General features: G+C 48.7%; 1 protein-coding gene across 7 annotated transcripts in view; it reads left to right on the top strand.

The window, feature by feature from the left end:
• The window catches only part of ERI3 (ERI1 exoribonuclease family member 3), a 131249-nt gene that overhangs the window by 69079 nt on the left and 42708 nt on the right, over positions 1 to 19462 (top strand). For all 7 annotated transcript variants that reach the window (XM_010847806.1, XM_010847812.1, XM_010847805.1 and 4 more), the window contains one exon: positions 3383 to 3455. In XM_010847806.1, coding sequence (XP_010846108.1) covers positions 3383 to 3455 — 73 coding nt within the window. The remainder of the gene's footprint in view (positions 1 to 3382; positions 3456 to 19462) is intronic.

Raw genomic sequence — 19462 nt, 5'->3', positions numbered from 1 at the left:
TCATGGTGTACTCTGCGTATAAGTTAAATAAGCAGGGTGACAATATACAGCCTTGACGTACTCCTTTTCCTATTTGGAACCAGTCTGTTGTTCCATGTCAAGTTCTAACTGTTGCTTCCTGACTTGCATACAGGTTTCTCAAGAGGCAGGTCAGGTGGTTGGGTATTCCCATCTCTTTCAGAATTTTCCACAGTTTATTGTGATCCACACAGTCAAAGCCTTTGGCATAGTCAATAAAACAGAAAAAGCTAGTGTCTATCAAATAGTTGAAGAGTAATGGAGGGAAGGTTGACTGCCCTAACACTTTCTAGGGTAGAAACAGTCATTACAACTAGATTCTTGTTGCCAAACCTCCTAAAGAGGGAGTGTCTGCTTGTGATCTCCACTTTATTTCTTCTCACCCTTCAACATGTCACCTGCTGCTTTCTGTCCCTACCAGCCCACTGATGCCAAATTCATTGGGTTATTCTCAGCTCTCTCTTACTTGACTGCTTTATGGCATTTGACATTAATGACTTGCTTTTTAGGCTCAAAAATCAATTATTCCAGAAACGGTAAGCTTGCTTTTGTTATCCTTTAGGTTGACCACAGGTGATCTGAAGTCTGAAGTCTGAAGTATAGTCACTCAGTCATGTCTGACTCTTTGTGACCCTATGGACTGTAGCACGCTAGGCTTCTCTGTCCATGGAATTCTCCGGACAGGAATACCGGAAAGTGAAAGTGAAGTCGCTCAGTCGTGTCCAATTCTTTGTGACCCCATGGACTGTAATCTGTAGACCGTAACCAGGTTCCACCATCCATGGGATTTTCCAGGCAAGAACACTGGAGTGGGTTGCCATTTCCTTCTCCAGGACATCTTCCTGACCCAGGAATTGAACCCGGGTCTCCTGCATTGTAGGCAGACGCTTTTACCATTTGAGCCACCAGGGAAGCCACCAAGAGTACTGGAGTGGGTTGCTGTTCCCTTCTCTAGGGGATCTTCCTGACCCAGGGAGTGAACCCAGGTCTCTTGCATTGCAGGTGGATTCTTTACCATCTGAGCCACCAGGGAGGCCCCAGGTGATGTGACATGGGGTCCAAAGAGCATGTGTTACCTTGGCTCTCTGATACTAGGAGCCTTGCCCTCTGGGCATGGAGGTGGATTGGGTGAGTCCTGCCTCATGGCACGTTATCTCGAAGGAGCTGAGGCTATGTGACCTGGAGAAGGGAACTTAGAGGGAAGCTCCCTAGGCTCGCGCATCTTGAGAGGTTCTGCAAGGAAGAGATGCAAGTCTCATTCTCTGTAGTTTCTAAAGACATGCCTCAGACTTGTGGGTGGAAATTACAAAAGACAGGTTAAAGTTTAGCATTAAGGAAGGATGTTCTGTTAATTGGAGGAGTCCACAGTTAGAGCCGACTGCTGTGTGTATTATGAGTTCCTTGTCTCTGGTGTTGATCTGGTACAGGTGGCCTCATTTCATTTTAGCTCAGTAAAGCTTGGTGGTCATTGTCATTGGTGACAGTCACTTAGTTGTGTCCGACTCTTTGCGACCCCATGGACTATACAGTCCGTGGAATTCTCCAGGCCAGAATACTGGAGTGGGTAGCCTTTCCTTTCTCTGGGGAATCTTGCCAACCCAGGGGTTGAACCCAGGTCTCCCACACTGCAGGCAGATTCTTTACCAGCTGAGCCACAAGGGAAGAATACTGGAGTGGGTAGCTTATCCTTTCTCCAGCGGATCTTCCTGACCCAGGAATCGAACCGGGGTTTCCTGCATCGCAGGCAGATTCTTTACTGACTGAGCTTTGTGAGACATTAACCTGGGTGCTCTGCTCCTCTCATTCCATAGTCTTCCTGGGTAATCTTGTCTTCTTTCGTGGCTTTAATTTTACTTAAATTACACGAGTGATTCAGCAGTTTATATCTCCAGGCCAGATCTCTCTTCAAAACTGGATATCCATCTGCCTCTTAGACATCATTCCACTGCCAAATGTCTCCTAGGGCTCTCAAACTCAACAGGTACTGAGTGCTTAGCGGGCGTCAGGTATACCTCTCAAATTGCATTCCCAAACTGAAGCCTCCATCCGGTGGGCTAGTAGAGGGAAGGTAGTGGGATGATGCCTGGTCTAGGGAGATACTGTATGAAGAGAATTTAAAGACAGTAATGAAATTGACTAAATGCTGGTTGGTTTCATCTGCATTGTCACATATGCTCTCTGCACCCCTAACTGTCTCAATAAGAAGCACAAAGCTGGTCTAGCCACATGCCTCTGGATTGGGTTCTACCACTTTCTCTCATTCGCTCACCAAGATTTCCTTTACGTCTCTTTTTTTCTGTTGCTTGCTCACTGTCTCTATGGCTACTGTCTAGTCTCCTGGCTACTACTTGGCTTTTGTAGTGTATTGTTTTTGTTGCCCCCAGAACTATCTTTGTAAATCACAACTCTTCAAAGGCTCACTATTGCCTGTGGCCAAGCTCCTCTTAGCAAGAAAACTATGATCTTCCCCAGCTGATATTTCTTGTATCTTCTTCCATCCTTCCATGTACCCCAATGCTTTAACTTAAGGCTTTTAATCTACCATTCTGCTGAACAAACTGTGAGTCTCTCATGCGCAGGAGTTAAGTTTTACTTTTTGAGTCCTGAGTGCCTGACTCTTATTAAACATCAGTGTTTAATAAGTATTTGTTTGAATGGATTTGTGTGGGCAAAATGGCATCATCAGCTAGAAGGGGAGAGTTTATAAATTATAATTTAAAGAAAAATCAAGAACAGACTCTCGATTTACATTCTGACATCTTTTTATCTCTCTCTTCGCTGTCACAGAAAGCTATTGTTAGAGACTTAAATGTGAGGCAAAGGCCCTGCCCAGTAGTCTCTAAATCATGTGCTCTTTTTTCTCTCTCCTCCTGTCTCTGTAACAAAATGACAACACCCTGTTGCACTGGAAAGAACACAGGCTTTTGAATGAGCCAGACCTGGGTTCAGTTCTTGACACTATCGTGTTTTAGCTGTGGGGACTTGGGTAGCCTCTCTGACTCTTGTTTTCTCATCTGTAAAGTGTACAGATCTACCACCTGCCAGCATCACTCTGAATTAATGTGAAAATGTAAGTAAGAAACTTAGCAATATCGTAGGCCATCAGAAAGCAGTGTGTCTGATATTATTTTGAATAGAGTCTCCAGGTTCTCACATTTGGATCTGAGGGCTGTATCTGGAGCCTGGTGTCCAGGATGCTGAAGGTGGGGTGCCTTTCTTGGGTGGGGTAGGACCCATGGTTGGTGGGTTGTTAGCCTTTTGGGGGTCTCCCTGTCTTATAGACTCTGTTGGATTTCCTGTCTTAAGACCCTGTACCTGCGACATGGGTTGCTCAACGTGTTCTCTCCTCCCTCTCTTTCTTCAGGCTCCCAGGACAGTGTCAGTACTTGGGCTTGCCAGTAGCAGATTACTTCAAGCAGTGGATTAACCTGAAAAAGGTACTGTATCTGAGCCCCTCTCCACGTGTCCTCAAGTTCTCCTGTGCCTCAGACGCCATCCCTCTTGCTTTCTTTCCTCATTTCTGTTCTTTTCATCTTGTTGTTCTCTTTTCTTTTCTTTTCTCAATACTCCTTCCTCCTCCCTAGCTAATATGAAAGGTTGTGGTTATTTCTGAGAGTGGGGAGCTGCTTAAGGGACCAGGCTGCTAGGTGGAGTTTGACACCACCCTCCTTGGTGTCCCCTGGATGTGCAGAAAAGTCCCGATTAAGGGGAGTTTCCAGTTCTTGCTCTGAGCTCCCGCTCTGGGCTGAGCTGCATTCCTCTAGGAGGGAAGTGCCAGGAGTGATCATGAATGTGACCTCTGACCCTCCTGACTGGCCCTGGTATCTCCTTCTGGTGGTGAGGTGGAGTTGGTCCAGGCTGGCTTTGGTTCTGCCTACCCCTAGCTGAGCCTGCTCATGTGAGAAGGGCTGTGGACAGTGGTACCCACTTCCCTTTGAGCATGGGGGAGGCTGGCACTCACCTAGCCCCAAGCACATGGGGAGTGGGCGCTGAGTCTGTGGGCCAGGAGGGACCCCGTGCAGCTAGGAAAGTGGGCCCTGGCAGAGAATGAATCACCCAGAAAGCTGTACTTTTCCTAGTGTGTGCTGTGCTTCCTAGGTAAGCAGAAGAAGGGAGGTGTAGTAATAGACTTCTCAGATTCCTGCTGTCTTAGGATCCTGGCTGTGGGAGGCCCAGGCCACTCGGGAGACTTTACTCCCATGAATCCCTGTGATGGAAGGGTAACAGACCAGGGGCAGCCCCAGGAACCTGTGCCATTGGCCAGCTCAGTGACTCCCAGGAAGCTCAGAGGAGAGAGAACACACCAGGAGTCAGAAGAGTGATTCCCCGGGGGTGGTGGGGAGAGGAGTGCTCAGAGAAGGAGAGATCTTAGAGGGCCAGGCCCTCTGGTATTGTATGAACAATTGTATTGAATTGTATTGAATGAACTGGGCATTCTCGGAAGGTGGGATCTGGATCTGGGGAGAGGGGACTTGTGTGTAGGGGGAGCAGCATTCTTTGGTGTGTGGGGGTGCTGGAGGTGAGCGAGCGTTTGGAGGAGCAGTGGAAGACAGCCACCCTGGGCTTTGTTCCGTAGGTCTCGGGCTGCTGTCTGTGGCAGTGTGTGTGAGCTCCTTTGCTGTCCTCTGGTGTGCGGGTCCTTTGCCCTCTGGCTAGTCTGTGTTTTGACCCCTCCCCACCTGTCCTGCTGATCTGTTGCAGCTGAACAATAGCTTCCTACTGCCTCCCAGCTGGGGCTGAGGAGGCCAGGCTCTGTCCTGCCTCTGGGCCTGGTCGTGAGGCCTTCTGTCCCTCTGAAGCACCCCCAGTCATCTTCATCAGGCATATTCCCTCTCCTTGATGATTCGGCTCAGGTCTCACCTGGGCTGAGAAGCTCAGAAGTTGATTTCTTGCCTTAAGGCCTTGACACTCTGGATATCCATGATCTTTGAGTCCATGTGTTTCCTTGCGGGTGTGTCCCTCCAAAGTGCAGAGACTGAGCTTGTTTCCTCTCTGTGTCCCCACTGGCCAGATCAAGGCTAGGTGCAGAGTGTATGCCCAGTGAGCAATTGCTAGCTGGCTGACTGATCCTTGAGAGCTGGCTCCAGAGAGGGCCTCTCACGCGGGCCTTGGCAGGGCTATGTGTGCGGGTGTGGCCAGGCCCGTGCGCCTGGAAGAGACGGCATGCCAGCTGTCAGAGTGCATCTGAGGCTACTTGCTGGTCTCTGCAAATGCAATGTGAAGGGCCGGCCAGGCGAGGCGGGCGCTGACCATGAACAATTGCTCTGTGAAGTTCACTAGACTTTTTGGTGTATGGATAGCTCCCTGCCTCTAGGTTCCTTGGCAGAGAGGCAGGAAACCAGCCGACCCGTGTGATAACATTGCCACTCGGGACTACCTTGGTGCTGCTGGCGGTGGAGGAAGCTGTGCTGAGCCTATTCAGCTTGGTTCTCTGCCAGACTATGCTGAGTCGTAGAAGGGGAAATGGGTACTAGGGGAAACGGAGGACTCTGTGATCGCCTCCTGGGAGGTAGACCGCATAGGTCTAAGAAAAACCAGGGGTCTCACCCCTTCCTTTCTGCTCTCCAGCCACACTGTGTTCTAGCTGTGCTTGAGGTGATCCAACTGTAGTCCTTTTCAGCCATTCAAGACAGGGAGGCTGCAGGACCCTGGAGATCCAGGCACATGGCGATCTTTCTGACCTTTATACTATGTGACTTGTGCAGGTTGCACAGGGATTTCTGCACCCTTAAAAAGAGCAATGAGAAAAGCTAAGCCAGAGAGGCCATTGCCAGGGTTGTGGGAATACCACGTAAAAGCCTCACTCCTCTTTCCCCACATGGCACCCAGGCCCTGGCTGTCTGGGCTTCTCTCCCATCCTTAACCTTACTTTGTGCTGCCCCCTTCCTTTCCTTTCCTCTCCTCAGTGCCCCAGGAGGGCTCTGCCCCATGAAAAGAATGGGGAGGCTCCGGGCCTGCTTGGCCCCCTAGACCTGCTGAGTGAGCAAGCAACTGGGACTGAGGTCTCTGTCCGCACTTGACTAAGGCCTCCAGTCTGAGCAGAGGCAGAATGTGGTCTTTCAGCTGCCCTCTCCTGTCCATAGGTGGCATGGGTGGTCTCAGGGAAGGGCAACTCTTCCAGGGCCAAGCCTCCACTTCTCCCGCCTCCACTTACTTTCCCTGTAGCAGAGAGGAGCGAACTAGTGTTTGCTGACATTTGGAATGTCATTGAATGATCTATGCTCTTATTGAACTGTCAGCTTAGAGAGAACTTGGGGCCCTGCTTCCAGCGGCCTCCAGGAGGTCAGAGCTGTCACTGAGGGGCCAGAAGAGTGTATACACACATGCGCGTGCACATAGATATACACACGTGTATCATGTGAATGAGTACACTCCCGTACCCAAAACTATGCATGTATCCATACTTGAATACATGTGTACACACCTATTCACGTGCAGAAACATTAAAATATATACAAGTGTGTTTATATGTACATATTCATAAACTGTAAAGGCACATGCACATATATAAACATACACATCTGCATAAATAAGCAAAATATTCTTGAGTGCCTTTTGTGTTCCAGATACTGTGCTGGGCCCTGGGGATATAACAGAAAATATGTATGTTAAATAAACAATTTCAATTGTGTTATAATACCAAAAAGTTCAGAGTCATAGGATCATATCACAAGGGATATGATAGGATATCATAGGATAATATCACCTGACTTAGTGGGATAAGGGGGAGGAAGGGGGCCTAAGCTGAGACCTGGGGGATGAGCAGAAATCGACTGCGCAAAGGAGACCACATATGGCAAGGCTTTGGGTGAAGAGAAGCCTGGCAGCTTCATGGAGTTAGAATGTAAGTTCCATGAGGGTGGAGAATGTTTGTCTCTTGTGTTCCCTCTTCCGTCCTCATCACTCTGGATAGTCCCTGGCACACAGTAGATGTGTAATCATTATTTGCTGGACAAATGACCGTCTGAAGCACATGAATGTGGGGCAGAGAGAAGGCTGACCTGAACTGAAATGAGGGGAGGCAGCACCTTGTAGACCAGACTTTAGGTTTTGATCTTTGTCCTTAGGGTGAGGGGACATGATTGAAGATAGGAGAGGAATCATCTGATTTGCGTTTGGAAAAAAAACCTCTCAGGCTGCAGTGTAGAGACAGCTAGTAGAAACAGGGGGCCAGTAATAGAGCTGTAGTTGGCGTGTTGGGATGGGCAGATCATTGTGTGGGCAACATGGCTGAACTCGCAGCATCTCCAGCCCCTGTTTGTTGGATGCCAGGAGAGTGCCCTTCTCCAATTCACTGTGACAACTGAAAATGCCAACCCCCCCAACCCCCCGCCCACTAAACAAACATACATTTCCAGTGGCCTGGATGAAGCTGGAGTGGGGAGGTACTGTACCTACTTGAGAACCATGAAATTAGACCATTGCTTAGTTCAGGTGGAAGATGATAGTTACTGGGATTGAAGTGACAGCAATGGAAATGTAGAGAAATGGACTGAGTCTGGAGTATTAAATGGTACAGTCAGTTCTCCTGTGGTGAAACATATGCCTCCCTGCAGATCACCATGCTGTGGAAAGCTGTGCAGTAAAAATGGGCTTAGGAGCACAGTCCTCACAAACTTCATCAGTGGTACATGAAAAGAGATGGGAATCTAATTTAAAAAATGTAATAAAATAAAAACTATGGGTAGTATGACTTTACATGCATTAAATGATTAAGAAATACACAAATACTACAATAACTATGGTATTTTTACCTTGAAGAAAACTTGAAGTTTGCGTGGAAATGAGCATGAGAACGGTTGCAGCTTGTGAGTTACTATGAAGTGGCAGAACCAGAGTTCTCTGAAACCAGAGATTGTAACCAGATGGGTGTGGCTTGTAGCACAAGTGGTGGTCCAGGTAGCTGGTATGTGTTTGGGATGTGTGCATTTTGTATGTTCTTGCACAGCTCTGTTCAGCTGGGTGTAGTTTCCTGAGTTTATCTTATATTGTTTCTGGACAGAGTCTCACATAAATGCACAGTGTGTGTTATGCTGAATCGTCCCCTAATACTCCAGTTGAAGTGGAACAAGCTTGCTTTTTCAAAATCAGTGTTAGAGCAGAACTAACTGTAAAATAGATGGGAAATGGTGACCGATTGGCTGTGAGGGTTGAGGATGAAGGAGGAAACCATCATGACTCCAAGGTTTATGATTTGAGCAACTGGGAGAATTGGAATGAATTTACTGAGATAATGGAAGAAGTGTAGACGTTGGAAGAGGAGGCGAATTCAGTGTGGGACATGTTGAGTTAGATGCCATTGAGGCATTCTGGTGAAGCTTTTGAGAAGGTATTTGAAGAAGGTATTTGAGAAGGTATCCCTGGGGCTCAGGGATAAGGTCTGGATAAGAGATGCAGATTTGGGGGCATTATTGGTGTGCGAGTGATAATTGAAGCCATGGAATGGAGTGATTAAGATGAGAAGAAAAGAGAGCCTAGTACAGAACACTGGGAAATATCAGTGTTTGATACATAGAGGAGGGAGAGTCAGAACTAGAGGCAGATGGGGAGTGGTCACTAGTGGTAATAATATTTCTCAATTAATGGTTGTATTTTGCGTGCTAGACCTGGCAGTGTCCAGTGTAGTTGCCACAAGTCACCTATAGCAATCGAATACTTGAAATGTAGCTAATATGATTGGTGAACAAATTTTAAATTTTATTTAATTTTAATTAAAAATAAGTTGAAAACTTTCAAGAAGAACTTTTAAGTATGTTTAGAACTGGATTGGTAAATCTGTATTTTCAACTGTCAATTGTTTAAAATCTAAATACAGTTGAAGTATTTCTGATGAAGATTTAGCATCTCAATTGAGATGTGTTGTAAGTGTAAATTACACACTTGGTATGAGAAAATACAGAATACTTCTTTAATAATTTTTTATGCTGAGTCCGTATTGAAATGATAATCTTTGGATATACAAAGTTAAATAAAATATATTCTTACAATTAATTTCATTTGTTTTTTTTTTTACTTGAGCTGGGCATTCAATTCCTAGCTTGCTTATAGAGCTCACGTTATGTCTGTGTTGGACAGTGCTGTGCCGAGTGCTGTGTGCTCACGTACCTACATTATCTAATTCTCACAACTCTGTACGGTAGTTACTGTCATTTTTTGCATTTTAAGGTTGAGATAACTGAGGCACAGAGTGATGACGAAACCTGCTCAGCATCTCAGTCTGGTACATGACCAAGTTAGAACTTAAATTTGGTTTTGCCTGCATCTGTGCCGAAGAGAATAAACAGAGTGAAAAAAGACAGTGAAAGGATGGCAGAAGAGGAGGTAGGTCAGGAGAGGGTGAGATCACAGAGACCAAAGAAAAAGAGTATCTTCTGGAAAAAAAAGGATCGGTCAGTTCAAAGGGGGCCACGTGATATAAAGACTGAAATGCAAGTGCCAGACCTGGGCTCGAGGACCTTGGCGCCCCTGGTGACACCTCTTGATGGAATGATAGGGATGGGTCAAAATTGGAGCAAACTGGGGAGTAAATGAGATAAGAGAAGTTTGAATTTTTTCAGAAATGTAGCTTTGAAGGAGGGAAGGGGAGGATAAGAGCTGTGGTGGGGCAGCTGTGGAATCGAGGCAAGTTTTGTGTTTTAAGATGGAAGATGTATGTTCTCATTTGTGTATTAGAGAAGAAAGGTTGAAATCTAGGAGTGAGGGAGGTCTCTAAGAACGTGACAGGAGAAGGGATGGAAAACCCAGTCTCTTGACACTGACTGTCTTCGGGGGAAGGCTGCTCTTCCACTGTGATGGGGGGAGGAGAAGTGCAGACAGGTGCAAATAGGCTTGTGGATTTGGTGATGACAAGAGTGAGTTTCCCTCTAATGGCTTTTGCTTTTCTCTGTGAAATAGATCAGTTGTTTGCTAATAATGAATAGGGGAGGGCTGGGAAGGTTGGCAGAAAGTTGAAAAGGATTGCTATAGTTGTAGTAAAGAATAGCAGTGTGAGCTTTACTTGAGAAGTTCAGTGGGATTTATAGGCAGTGTTGAGGGTCCAGTTGATGTTGGTGACACTAATTCACAACGGAACCTCTCTGTTCAGCGGTGTGGCTTTTCTTTAGCAGAGCTCAGCTGCCTGGCTGTGCGCATGCAGAAAGCAGACATTTAGATTCATCCACAGGAGAGTGATTCCCAAGGGGTGTGATGAAAGCAACAGTTGAAGATTTTGTCAAGACAGTGGTTGCCAGGATGGACTGTGGAGTTTAAGCTGGATGTTGAAGGAAGAGAAGACAGCAGGGGACCTGACAGATATGGAAAAAGTAGATAGGTCCCAAGAAGATGAGGGACAGGTAAAAACCAGTATAGTGGAGCATTCCAGATGGAAGAATAAGAGACTGTGGTTGGAAAGCGGCACGTCTGAATCAGTGATTTCAGAGATGGGGTGATTCTAGGTGTTGGCAGGCTCCGAGTTGTGCCCAAAGGGGGCGGCTAAGATTAGGTGGAGGAGAATGTTACTGTAAATAAGAGGTCAAGAAATGGGTAGGTCCCAAAGGATGTGAATATGTGTATATATACATATGCATACATAATATGTGTATGTTCACTGCAGGACACATAGGTATAAATGTATGTATAAGTGCATGCCTGCACAATAAGCACTTCATGTATGGTCAGACCACGCCATGCAAGTGTATGCATATACATTCACAAATGGTCTGGAATTCCCTCTGATGCCTGGGCCTGTTTGGATGGGCTTTGGGGGAAGCCGGCAGGCAGCCTTAGGAGGATTCTGAGTCAGTCCTGGCAGACAGGGCTCAGACAGTCCTGCTGAGAAGTTGTAGGGTTGGAGGTCACCTAGAATTTGACAGACTCAGATGAAGCAGGTTGTGAAGGTTGCTGCTCCACTTGCCCTCTGCCATCTGTGCTATACACCCTGCCACAGTGCTGGGTGCCCTGAAGGGGATGGGGTTGGGCCAGCTCTGAAAGAGGGAGAGGAGGCCTTCTTGGGTCCCTGCACAAAGCATTTCTGTCTCCCCCCTCCCCTGGGAGTGGACAGCAGGAGAAACTGCTGAAGGGAGGGTTGGTGTCTACGATTGAGTACGACTTTTCCTGACCTTGGAGCATTCAGAGTCCCAATCAGCGCAGTAATAAATTAAGGGCTTATGGAGGAATAAATTCTCGGCTTTAATGAAGTTCTTCGCTGGGGGCCATAGGCAGGTCAGCAGGTCGGGATGGTGCAGATTGGGAGGCTCCAATGAGCGGGCTGAGCTAGCTGGGAAGCCGTCAGGACTGAAAGGGTCTGGAACTCTGCCGGTCAGGTCACTTTTTTGGTGCTGTGGTGAGAGAGCTGCTCCAGTAATAGGCAGCCTGACAGAGGCTGGGATTCTGTATACAGTGGTGGCCGCCTGGTGCCTGCTGCAGAGCCCCTTTTTGGGGTGATTTGGAAAAAACAGTAACAAAACAAAAACAGAAACCAAGAGAGGCGTGAAGATGTAGGGCCCCTGCCGGGTGTTTTGTCTTATTTTGGAGGGAGGAGGGCTCACACCGAGATGGATGCTTCTGGACCACTCAGCGGTCAGGACCAGACAGGTAGGGGCTGCGGCCCAGGTCTTCCGCATCATCCATCCGAAGTACAGAGCACTGTCTGTGGGGTGTTGACAGCGTCACACAGGCCGCTGTCTTAAGGGGAACTAGGTCTGCGGCCAGGTAGATGAAGGCCTCTAGCAGTAAGAACAGGACACAAAGCACCAGGTGGAAGTTTGGGAGAGGCAGGGGCACAGGCAGGGACAAGGAGAGGCCCGGTGGGAGAGCAGCCTGGAGCATTTGCCACAGGGTTCGAAGCTGAAGCCCTGGGAGGGGTCAGCTTGGAGGCTGGAGGCTTTGGATTGAAGAGCTGAAACTGGAACCTGGGCCTCAAGACTCCACGTCCTGAGCTTTCCTCCTTTCATCCCATCCGCTGTGACATCACCCCTTGGGAATGAGCTCTTGGGACGAAGCCCAGAGGTGGCAGAGGAACCAGTGCTGTGTTTGGAGTCGGGGCAGCTGGAGCTGGAGAGGCTGTCTTCTTTCTTCGCATCTCCCTGCCCCCATGGCGTAGTGCCCTGCCTGGGCTTTTCCTTTAAATATGTCTTAACAGCTGTCTGAACTCTGAAATTTCTTTCACTCCTTCCTTCGCCTTGTTAACATGTGTTGCCTTTGGGGTAATCAGGGAAAAAATATTATGTCCTTTTACAATTACCGGGTTTTGGAATATTAAAATGTCTCGCTGCATCGGCACTGTTATTTTGATTGGTATTCTAACCTTTGACTAGCCCATAAAGCGCGCCGCTCCTGAAGCCAATATTGCAGGACTGAAATTTAATTCCGGAATGATTCCAGATAATAGGGAGACAGATAATATATGCATGAAGGATATTATGTTTGGACTAACTGCAGCAGGGCCAAGGCTGGGGAGCTGAATAATAGCCCAGAGTGAGTTATAATCTGTGGGACAGAAATGCCTTACTGTCAGGGCCAGGAGAGGAACTCTTAAATCAGAGACCCAGGAAAGGGTGCGATTGCAGTGTGTGTGTTTTGACAGGAAGAGCACCAGAGCCAAGAGGGTGGTAGGTATGGGAGGCCCATCCCTCCTCTTGAGCATGGTACCCAAGAACTGGAAGATGCAGCTCATGGCAGCATCCCTGTCTTCATAGCTCCTGTCCTCTAACATTCCAGCCGTATCAGACTTCTTGCTGCTCTTCCAGTAGGCAGGACACTTTCACTTCCCTTTGCTCATTCTGTTCCCATTGCTTACATTCCTTTTCCTTTTTAGAGTGTTGGGAAAACTCCTGTTTATCCTTCAAAACCCTCTTCTGTGAAACCTTCTCTGATGCAACCCCAATTCTGGTTCAGTTCAGTTCAGTCGCTCAGTCGTGTCCAACTCTTTGCAACCCCGTGGACTGTAGCACGCCAGGCTTCCCTGTCCATCACCGAGTCCCGGAGCTTGCTCAAACTCATGTCTATCGAGTTGGTGATGCCATCCAACCATCTCATCCTCTGTTTCCCCGTCTCCTCCTGCCTTCAATCTTTCCCGGGATCAGGGTCTTTTCCAATGAGTGAGCTCTTCACATCAAGTGGCCAAAGTATTGGAGTTTCAGCTTCGACATCAGTCCTTCCAATGAATATTCAGGACTGATTTCCTTCAGGATGGATTGGTTGGATCTTCTTGCAGTCCAAGGGACTCTAAAGAGTCTTCTCCAACACCACAGATCAAAGCATCGATTCTTTGGCACTCAGCTTTCTTTATAATCCAACTCTCACATCTATAGATGAGTACTGGAAAAACCATAGCTTTGACTAGATGGATCTTTGTTGGCAAAGTAATGTCTCTGCTTTTTAATATGCTGTCTAGGTTGGTTATAGCTTTTCTTCCAAGGAGCACGCGCCTTTTAATTTCATGGCTGCAGTCACCATCTGCAGTGATTTTGGAGCCAAAGAAAATAAAGTCTGTCACTGTTTCCACTGTTTCCCCATCTATTTGCCATGAGGTGATGGGACCGGATGCCATGATCTTAGTTTTCTGAATGTTGAGTTTTAAGCCGACTTTTTCACTCTCCTCTTTCACTTTCACCGATTCTGGTAGACATAGTTAATCACCTCCTTCTCTGGAGGGCTTCAGTACTTTGTAATGAGTATATCACATGATCTTGTAATCATCTGCTTACATGTTTGTCTTTTCTACTAGACTATGAGCTCCTCGAGGCCTACTTACCACCCATCTCTGTGTGTCCAGTGCTTAGCACTGGGCCTGGTACGCACTAGGTGTCAACAAGCACTCACTGAACCCACACTGAATATTAACACCAGACTAATGAGCTCCAGAGTCCAGATGCCCATTCCTCTGCCAGATTTCCCAGACAAACAGAGAAGTTAAGCAATTTGCCTAAGGGCACACAGCCAGGAAGAGAGAAAGCTAGGATTAGAACCCACATACGTATTGGTCTTTTCCCTACCATGTCTCCTCGGCAGATGGGCAAGGGGAAGCAGTTGGAGGCCAGGATAGAAAAGGCAGAAGCTCACTTCCCTGACTCCGTCCTTCCTTCCTTCCCTCCCTAGCTCAAAACTTGGGTCCTCTTTGCTGGAGACTACACTACTTCTTAATACTCATGGGACTCAAGACCTGGAAAGGATTGTGCCTCCTGTTTATGTTAATGACCTTTAGACAGTTCTTCCACGCAAAAGGCACTTCTGTGTTGTGAGTTTGTGACTGAGGATCAAGAAAGTACCTGAGAAAAGTACTAAGTGTGGTTTTGGAGCGCTCTTAGGGAGGTAGGCAGACAGAGCATATGGGGCTCTTAGTAATGTTGGAAAACTTCACAGACATTGCTTTTGGTCTTTCAGTGGCACCCCACTCCAGTACCCTTGCCTGGAAAATCCCATGGGCGGAGGAGCCTGATAGGCTGCAGTCCATGGGGTCGCTAAGACTGAACGACTTCACTTTCACTTTTCATTTTCATGCATTGGAAAAGGAAATGGCAACCCACTCCAGTATTCTTGCCTGGAGAATCCCAGGGAAAGAGGAGCCTAGTGGGCTGCCATCTGTGGGGTCACACAGAGTTGGACACGACTAAAGCGACATAGCAGTAGCAGCAGCAGCAGTGATAAAATTGCATAATGAAAAAAGCTGCAGTGAATTTGGTTGGCTTTTAAAGGAGCTTGTATTTTCTTAATTACAATGCTAGCTGCATCATCCTAGACAAATGGTGTGGCCATAGCTGACACTTACCCTTCACTTAGTGTTCAGGTGATACTTGATGCCTACACTGGGCCCTGTGGATGTGGCTCAGACCAGAGGCCACTGGCGCAAGAGAAAGAGCTTCAGAGCCAGGTGAGTCTGGCTCAAACCAGATGATACTACCGCCAACCAGCTGTGTGATCTGGGGCAAGTTCCTTAACCTCTCTGACTATGAGAGATACCAGTATCCGACACACAGACTCTGCAGTCCAGTAGGCGTGGTTTAGAATCTTGACTCTGCCCACTTACTAGCTGTGAGATTTTAGGAAAGTCACTTCATTTCTTTCAGCCTCAGTATCATCCTCTGTAAAACAGTAAGAACATTACCCACTCCGAGAGTTGTCCTGGGCATGAGGTGATAGCTCACGCCTCTGCTCCCCGCTTGCCCTCACACAGAGCACCAGAGACAAGGCACCTAGGCTACGAGGGGCAAAGAGACAGGAGTTCAAGGTAGACATACAAGCCTTTGTGGGCAGGAGCTAGGAAAGAGGGGTTCCTCCAGCAAAATTCAAGTGAGCCCAGGGAGGAGGAGCCGAATGCCATCCTCGGACTGACTGACCCTCAGCTGACGCCAAGGGACAGAGTCTGTCATCTCATGTCCTGGATTCCAGCCGCCACCAGCGTGCTTGGCTGTTCATGGGTACAGAGTCGCATTTACCTTTGGGCAGTTCCTGGCTCTGCCACCTCGCTGTGCTGTGACCTTGGACAAGCTATTTACCTTCTCAGTCCTTGCTTTCCTCACTTGTAGAGTTAATTAATAATAACAAATAGGTGCCGCTCTAAATGCTTTTTATAAATCAACTCAGTCCTCCAACAGCTCTGAGTTAAGTGCTATTAGCCAATTTCCAGATGAGGAAACTGAGGTACAGCAGTTAAGTACCTTCCACAGGATTTAGCAGCCAGTGAGTGATGGAGTTACGCACCTGAATCTAGGCAGGCGACTCCGGGGACCACGCTCAAAACTGATTTTCCCTGTTGCCTCCAGTGCACACCAGTGTTTCCCCTGGGGTGTGGGAGAGGCAGTCAGCCAAGCCTCACTGAGGAGACTTGAGGTGAGCCTTGGAAGGCACAAGAGTTTTCAGGAGTCAGAATGGGACCCATGTGAGCGGAGGCCTGGAGGGAAGGAGCTTGCTGCACTTGGGAACTACAAACAGTAGTTTTCAAGTGTTTTAAGCTACGATGTGGGCCAGCCGTGGGTATGCCTTTTAGTGGAGGAGAAAGCAAGTGAGCACAGAAGGAACCATCTTCCGTGGTCTAGGGTGGAGCCGGCCTTAGCCGCCCTCTAATAGTGGGGCGGTCGCTCTAGGAACCTGCCGAGTTTACGTGCAGGTGAGGGAAGAGCCTGTGGGCCTGGATGGCAGCGGGGAAGAGGCCACTCGGCCTTGTCGAATTATTGGCTGTGAACAGTCTGAGACTGCTTGGCCAGACGACCCCAGAATCCTTACGGTAACATGTAGGAAAGTACAGAGTGAAGAATCAGTTAGGTGCTGTTTGTCAAGGTTCTAGACAAGTGCTGGTACGTGGCATGGGGTCGGGCAGTGCAGCACAGCCTCAACCAGGGAGCCAGCCTGCCTTGCTCTGCATCCCTGGTGGGTGTGGCCATGAGGGGGAAGGGAGAGGAGTCAGCTCAGGGTAGCTGGGATCCTTCCTTCCTCTGTGAGGTTCCCCTGCAGCTGCTACAAGTCGACCTCCAGCTGGGGGTGGCCTGCAGTGCCTTCCATGGCAGGTCTTCACTCTGAGGCCTGCCCCCGCTCTGTGTGCCTCTCGCTGGCTGCTGCTCAGAGTCAGTGTCCTGTCAAATGACACAGCGTCTTGGTCCTGGTCCCTGAGCCTCCTTTGTCTTTCTTTTGTGTCTTTGAGGAAGTGAATTCCGAGCCCATTCTGGAGTAGGGGAGAGTGGGGAGCTGTCCTGGGTGTGTTTGGAGACTGGATCTGAACCTTGGCATCCAGACTGCAGAGCCTGTACTCTCACCCTCGGGCCAGGGGCTAGTCCATGCCTCTTGGCTACTGTGTGTGGTTTGGTCTGTCCGTGTGCAGGACCGTAAGCCACTTGAGGGAAGGGACCAGGTCTGCTGCTTCTCGGAGTCCACCTGGTGAGGTGAGCAGAGGCGATGTCAGGAGGCTTGTAGAGGCATAGATACTGTGGAAGAGGTGGGCTCATCAGAGTTCACTGTGAAGTCTGAGAAGCCAAGGGCACCCTTAGTTACTCTGCCTTCTCACAGGTTCATTCCTTTTTTCTTTGCTCCCTTCCTTCTTATATTGTTGTTGTTGCTGCTTTGGACCCTGGAAACTGGGAGGACTTGCAAAAAAGGGGAGAAAAAGGCACAGAGACTTCCTTGAACGCAGGAGGCACAGCCCTGTCTCCCAGCTGCTGTTTTACCCTGCAGTCCACTCTGGAAAGGCAGGTGTGGTCACGTCTGTTAGTATCAGTAATAGAGTCCCAGCAGGAGCCAGGCTCTGTGCTCCACGCGCTTCGTACATGTAGTCCTCACAGCTACTCCCCAAGACAGGGCCATTGTCCCTATTTTGTGGGTGCTGAAGTAGAGACTCAGAAACATGAAGAAGTTTGCTCAAAGTCACATGACCAGGATGTTAATCTAGGTTCTCTCCTTCCATGACTTTCTTCTTGTGACTAGTCCCATAGCAGATATTACCTGAAGGCAGTTCCTCTGGTCTGGCCTAGGCTGAAGGCCTGGGCAAACACACACGGGCCCTTCCTAATTGTATGGCCAATGAGGCAGTGGTTAGGGAAGGACAGAGTTCGGCCTCATGCTCCAGATCTCTTGGGCATGACATCTATTTAATGGGAATCTGTGTGTCAGAGAGTGAGCACATGTGTACTTGCACATCTATATGTGACTAAAGATGTGGATCTTGTATTTCTCCTTGTGGGGAGGCTCGTGTGTGTATACTCAACTGTGTGTATGTGCCCTCGTGTGGGAATACAGGGGAGGGTGTGGGTATGGGCCTTGTGGTCTGACTCCACCTGGAGCTGTGCAGATGCAGCCCTTGTCTCTAGAGGACAGCATGGTGCAATACAAAGAACCCTGGACTGAATTCGAAGCTGGAGGATAAAGACGTGGGCTCTAGCGTTGGGTCTCGTGCCCTTTCTGAGGCCTCAGTGTCCTCATCTAACAAATAAGGAAGCTGAGCAAGGTGATCTTTCTCTTTTCCCTTTGCCATCCTGAGATCATTTATGGGACCTGAGGTTTCCTCCTTTTTGCTCCCAGCAAAAAATGTGACAGATACAAGGAAGGCAAGAGAAGTCCCTCTTTGACTTGTACTTACTTTGAGCTCTAGCCCTGGGGCTACTGCTGTATCCTATTGGGGAAACTGAGGGTCCAGGAAGGGCAAGGTATTGCCTGGCATTAGGTCAGGAGAGCTGGGGACTCAGACGTTGGGAAGGAGTTTGGATGGCTGGTCATCCCAGAGTTTGGGGTGACCTGGACTGGAGCTTAATGCTACCGAGGCTTTGGGCAGCTTCTCCATGAGAATATGGGGTGAGGAGAAGCTTGTCACCCTGCTTCTATAGGAGGTGGCGGGAGGGGCCTCTCAGTACGCTAAAGGCAGGGTGCAGCCCAGGCCCTTCCTCTGGCCTGTGATCCTTGGCAGACAGGGAGTGATGGCCAGATAGACACCAGGAAAAGTAGCTGGGTTGGGTTCACGTTCATATGTGACTGTGCTGGGTTAACCCAAGGCCCTTCCGTGAGCTCACCTGGCCTGCTGTCAGCTCCCTTTGAGGGAAGAGTGGTATAGGATTGGGTGCTTAAGTTTTCCCCAGCCTACTCAGGGCTGATCTGTGTGGCTCCTAGAGTCTGTTTCAATCTTCAAGTTGGATTGGAGCGGGGTTTTGCCTCTTCTGTTTCATTAATTAGCCATTCATTCCCTGAAAGTTTGAATTTGATTGACTGGATCACTAGAGGAAGAATGAGTGTTGGTGGACTCTCAGTGCAGCTGCCTCAGCCCTGGTGAGGGCTTCTGTCTCTGTTGGTTGTTTTTCGATCAGCCTAGACCTAAGCCTCAGGTAGCAAGTGACCTGCGCTCTGCCTGGGCCAGCTCATCTCAATTAACACCTCACTTACCACCTTTCTTCAACACAGCCCTGTGCCTCAGGGCATGTAGACTCAGAGATGAATCAGGCCTGCTCTCCACCTGTACAGAGTTCCGGATCTAGGAGGGAAGATGGACGGGTCAAGGCAGATTGGGGAAATACAGTAGAGGTAGTAAATGAAGTAAAAGGAATGTGTGTATGGTGTGTGTGAGTGTATTTTTAAAAACTTATTTGAATCCAGCTCTGTACTGAGTTGGCGTTTACAGGAGAAAGAGCCCATGTAATCACTCCTGTGCGCTCAGACGTCCCCTTGCCTATGCAGCTCAGGAAGCTCGGGGCTCCCTGCAGGAGCGAGCCCCTGCTGCAGCCAGGCCTGGGTGCTCGTCAAGGGTCTTAGAGCAGGGCCCTCTCTAGACCCTTGGCTATCTGACTTGGAAGAGAGGAGTGGCCTTCCTGGGGAGATGAGGTCCAAGCTAGCTGCTCAGGAAGTGCTTGTGTGTGGGTGTGGGCAGGTGTGTCTGGGAGCATGCACAGGTGTGAGGCCAAGTATGCACACGGCAGCAGCCAGTGGTCTGTCCTCTGCACCACCACCAGGTCTGCTGGTGCTAGGCCTGGGCTTGGCACCTACGTGGCTGCAA

Source organism: Bison bison, unplaced genomic scaffold (genome assembly GCF_000754665.1).
Source record: "Bison bison bison isolate TAMUID 2011002044 unplaced genomic scaffold, Bison_UMD1.0 scf7180017864256, whole genome shotgun sequence".
Taxonomy (NCBI): Eukaryota; Metazoa; Chordata; class Mammalia; order Artiodactyla; family Bovidae; genus Bison; species Bison bison.
This window is presented reverse-complemented; position numbering and strand designations above follow the sequence as displayed.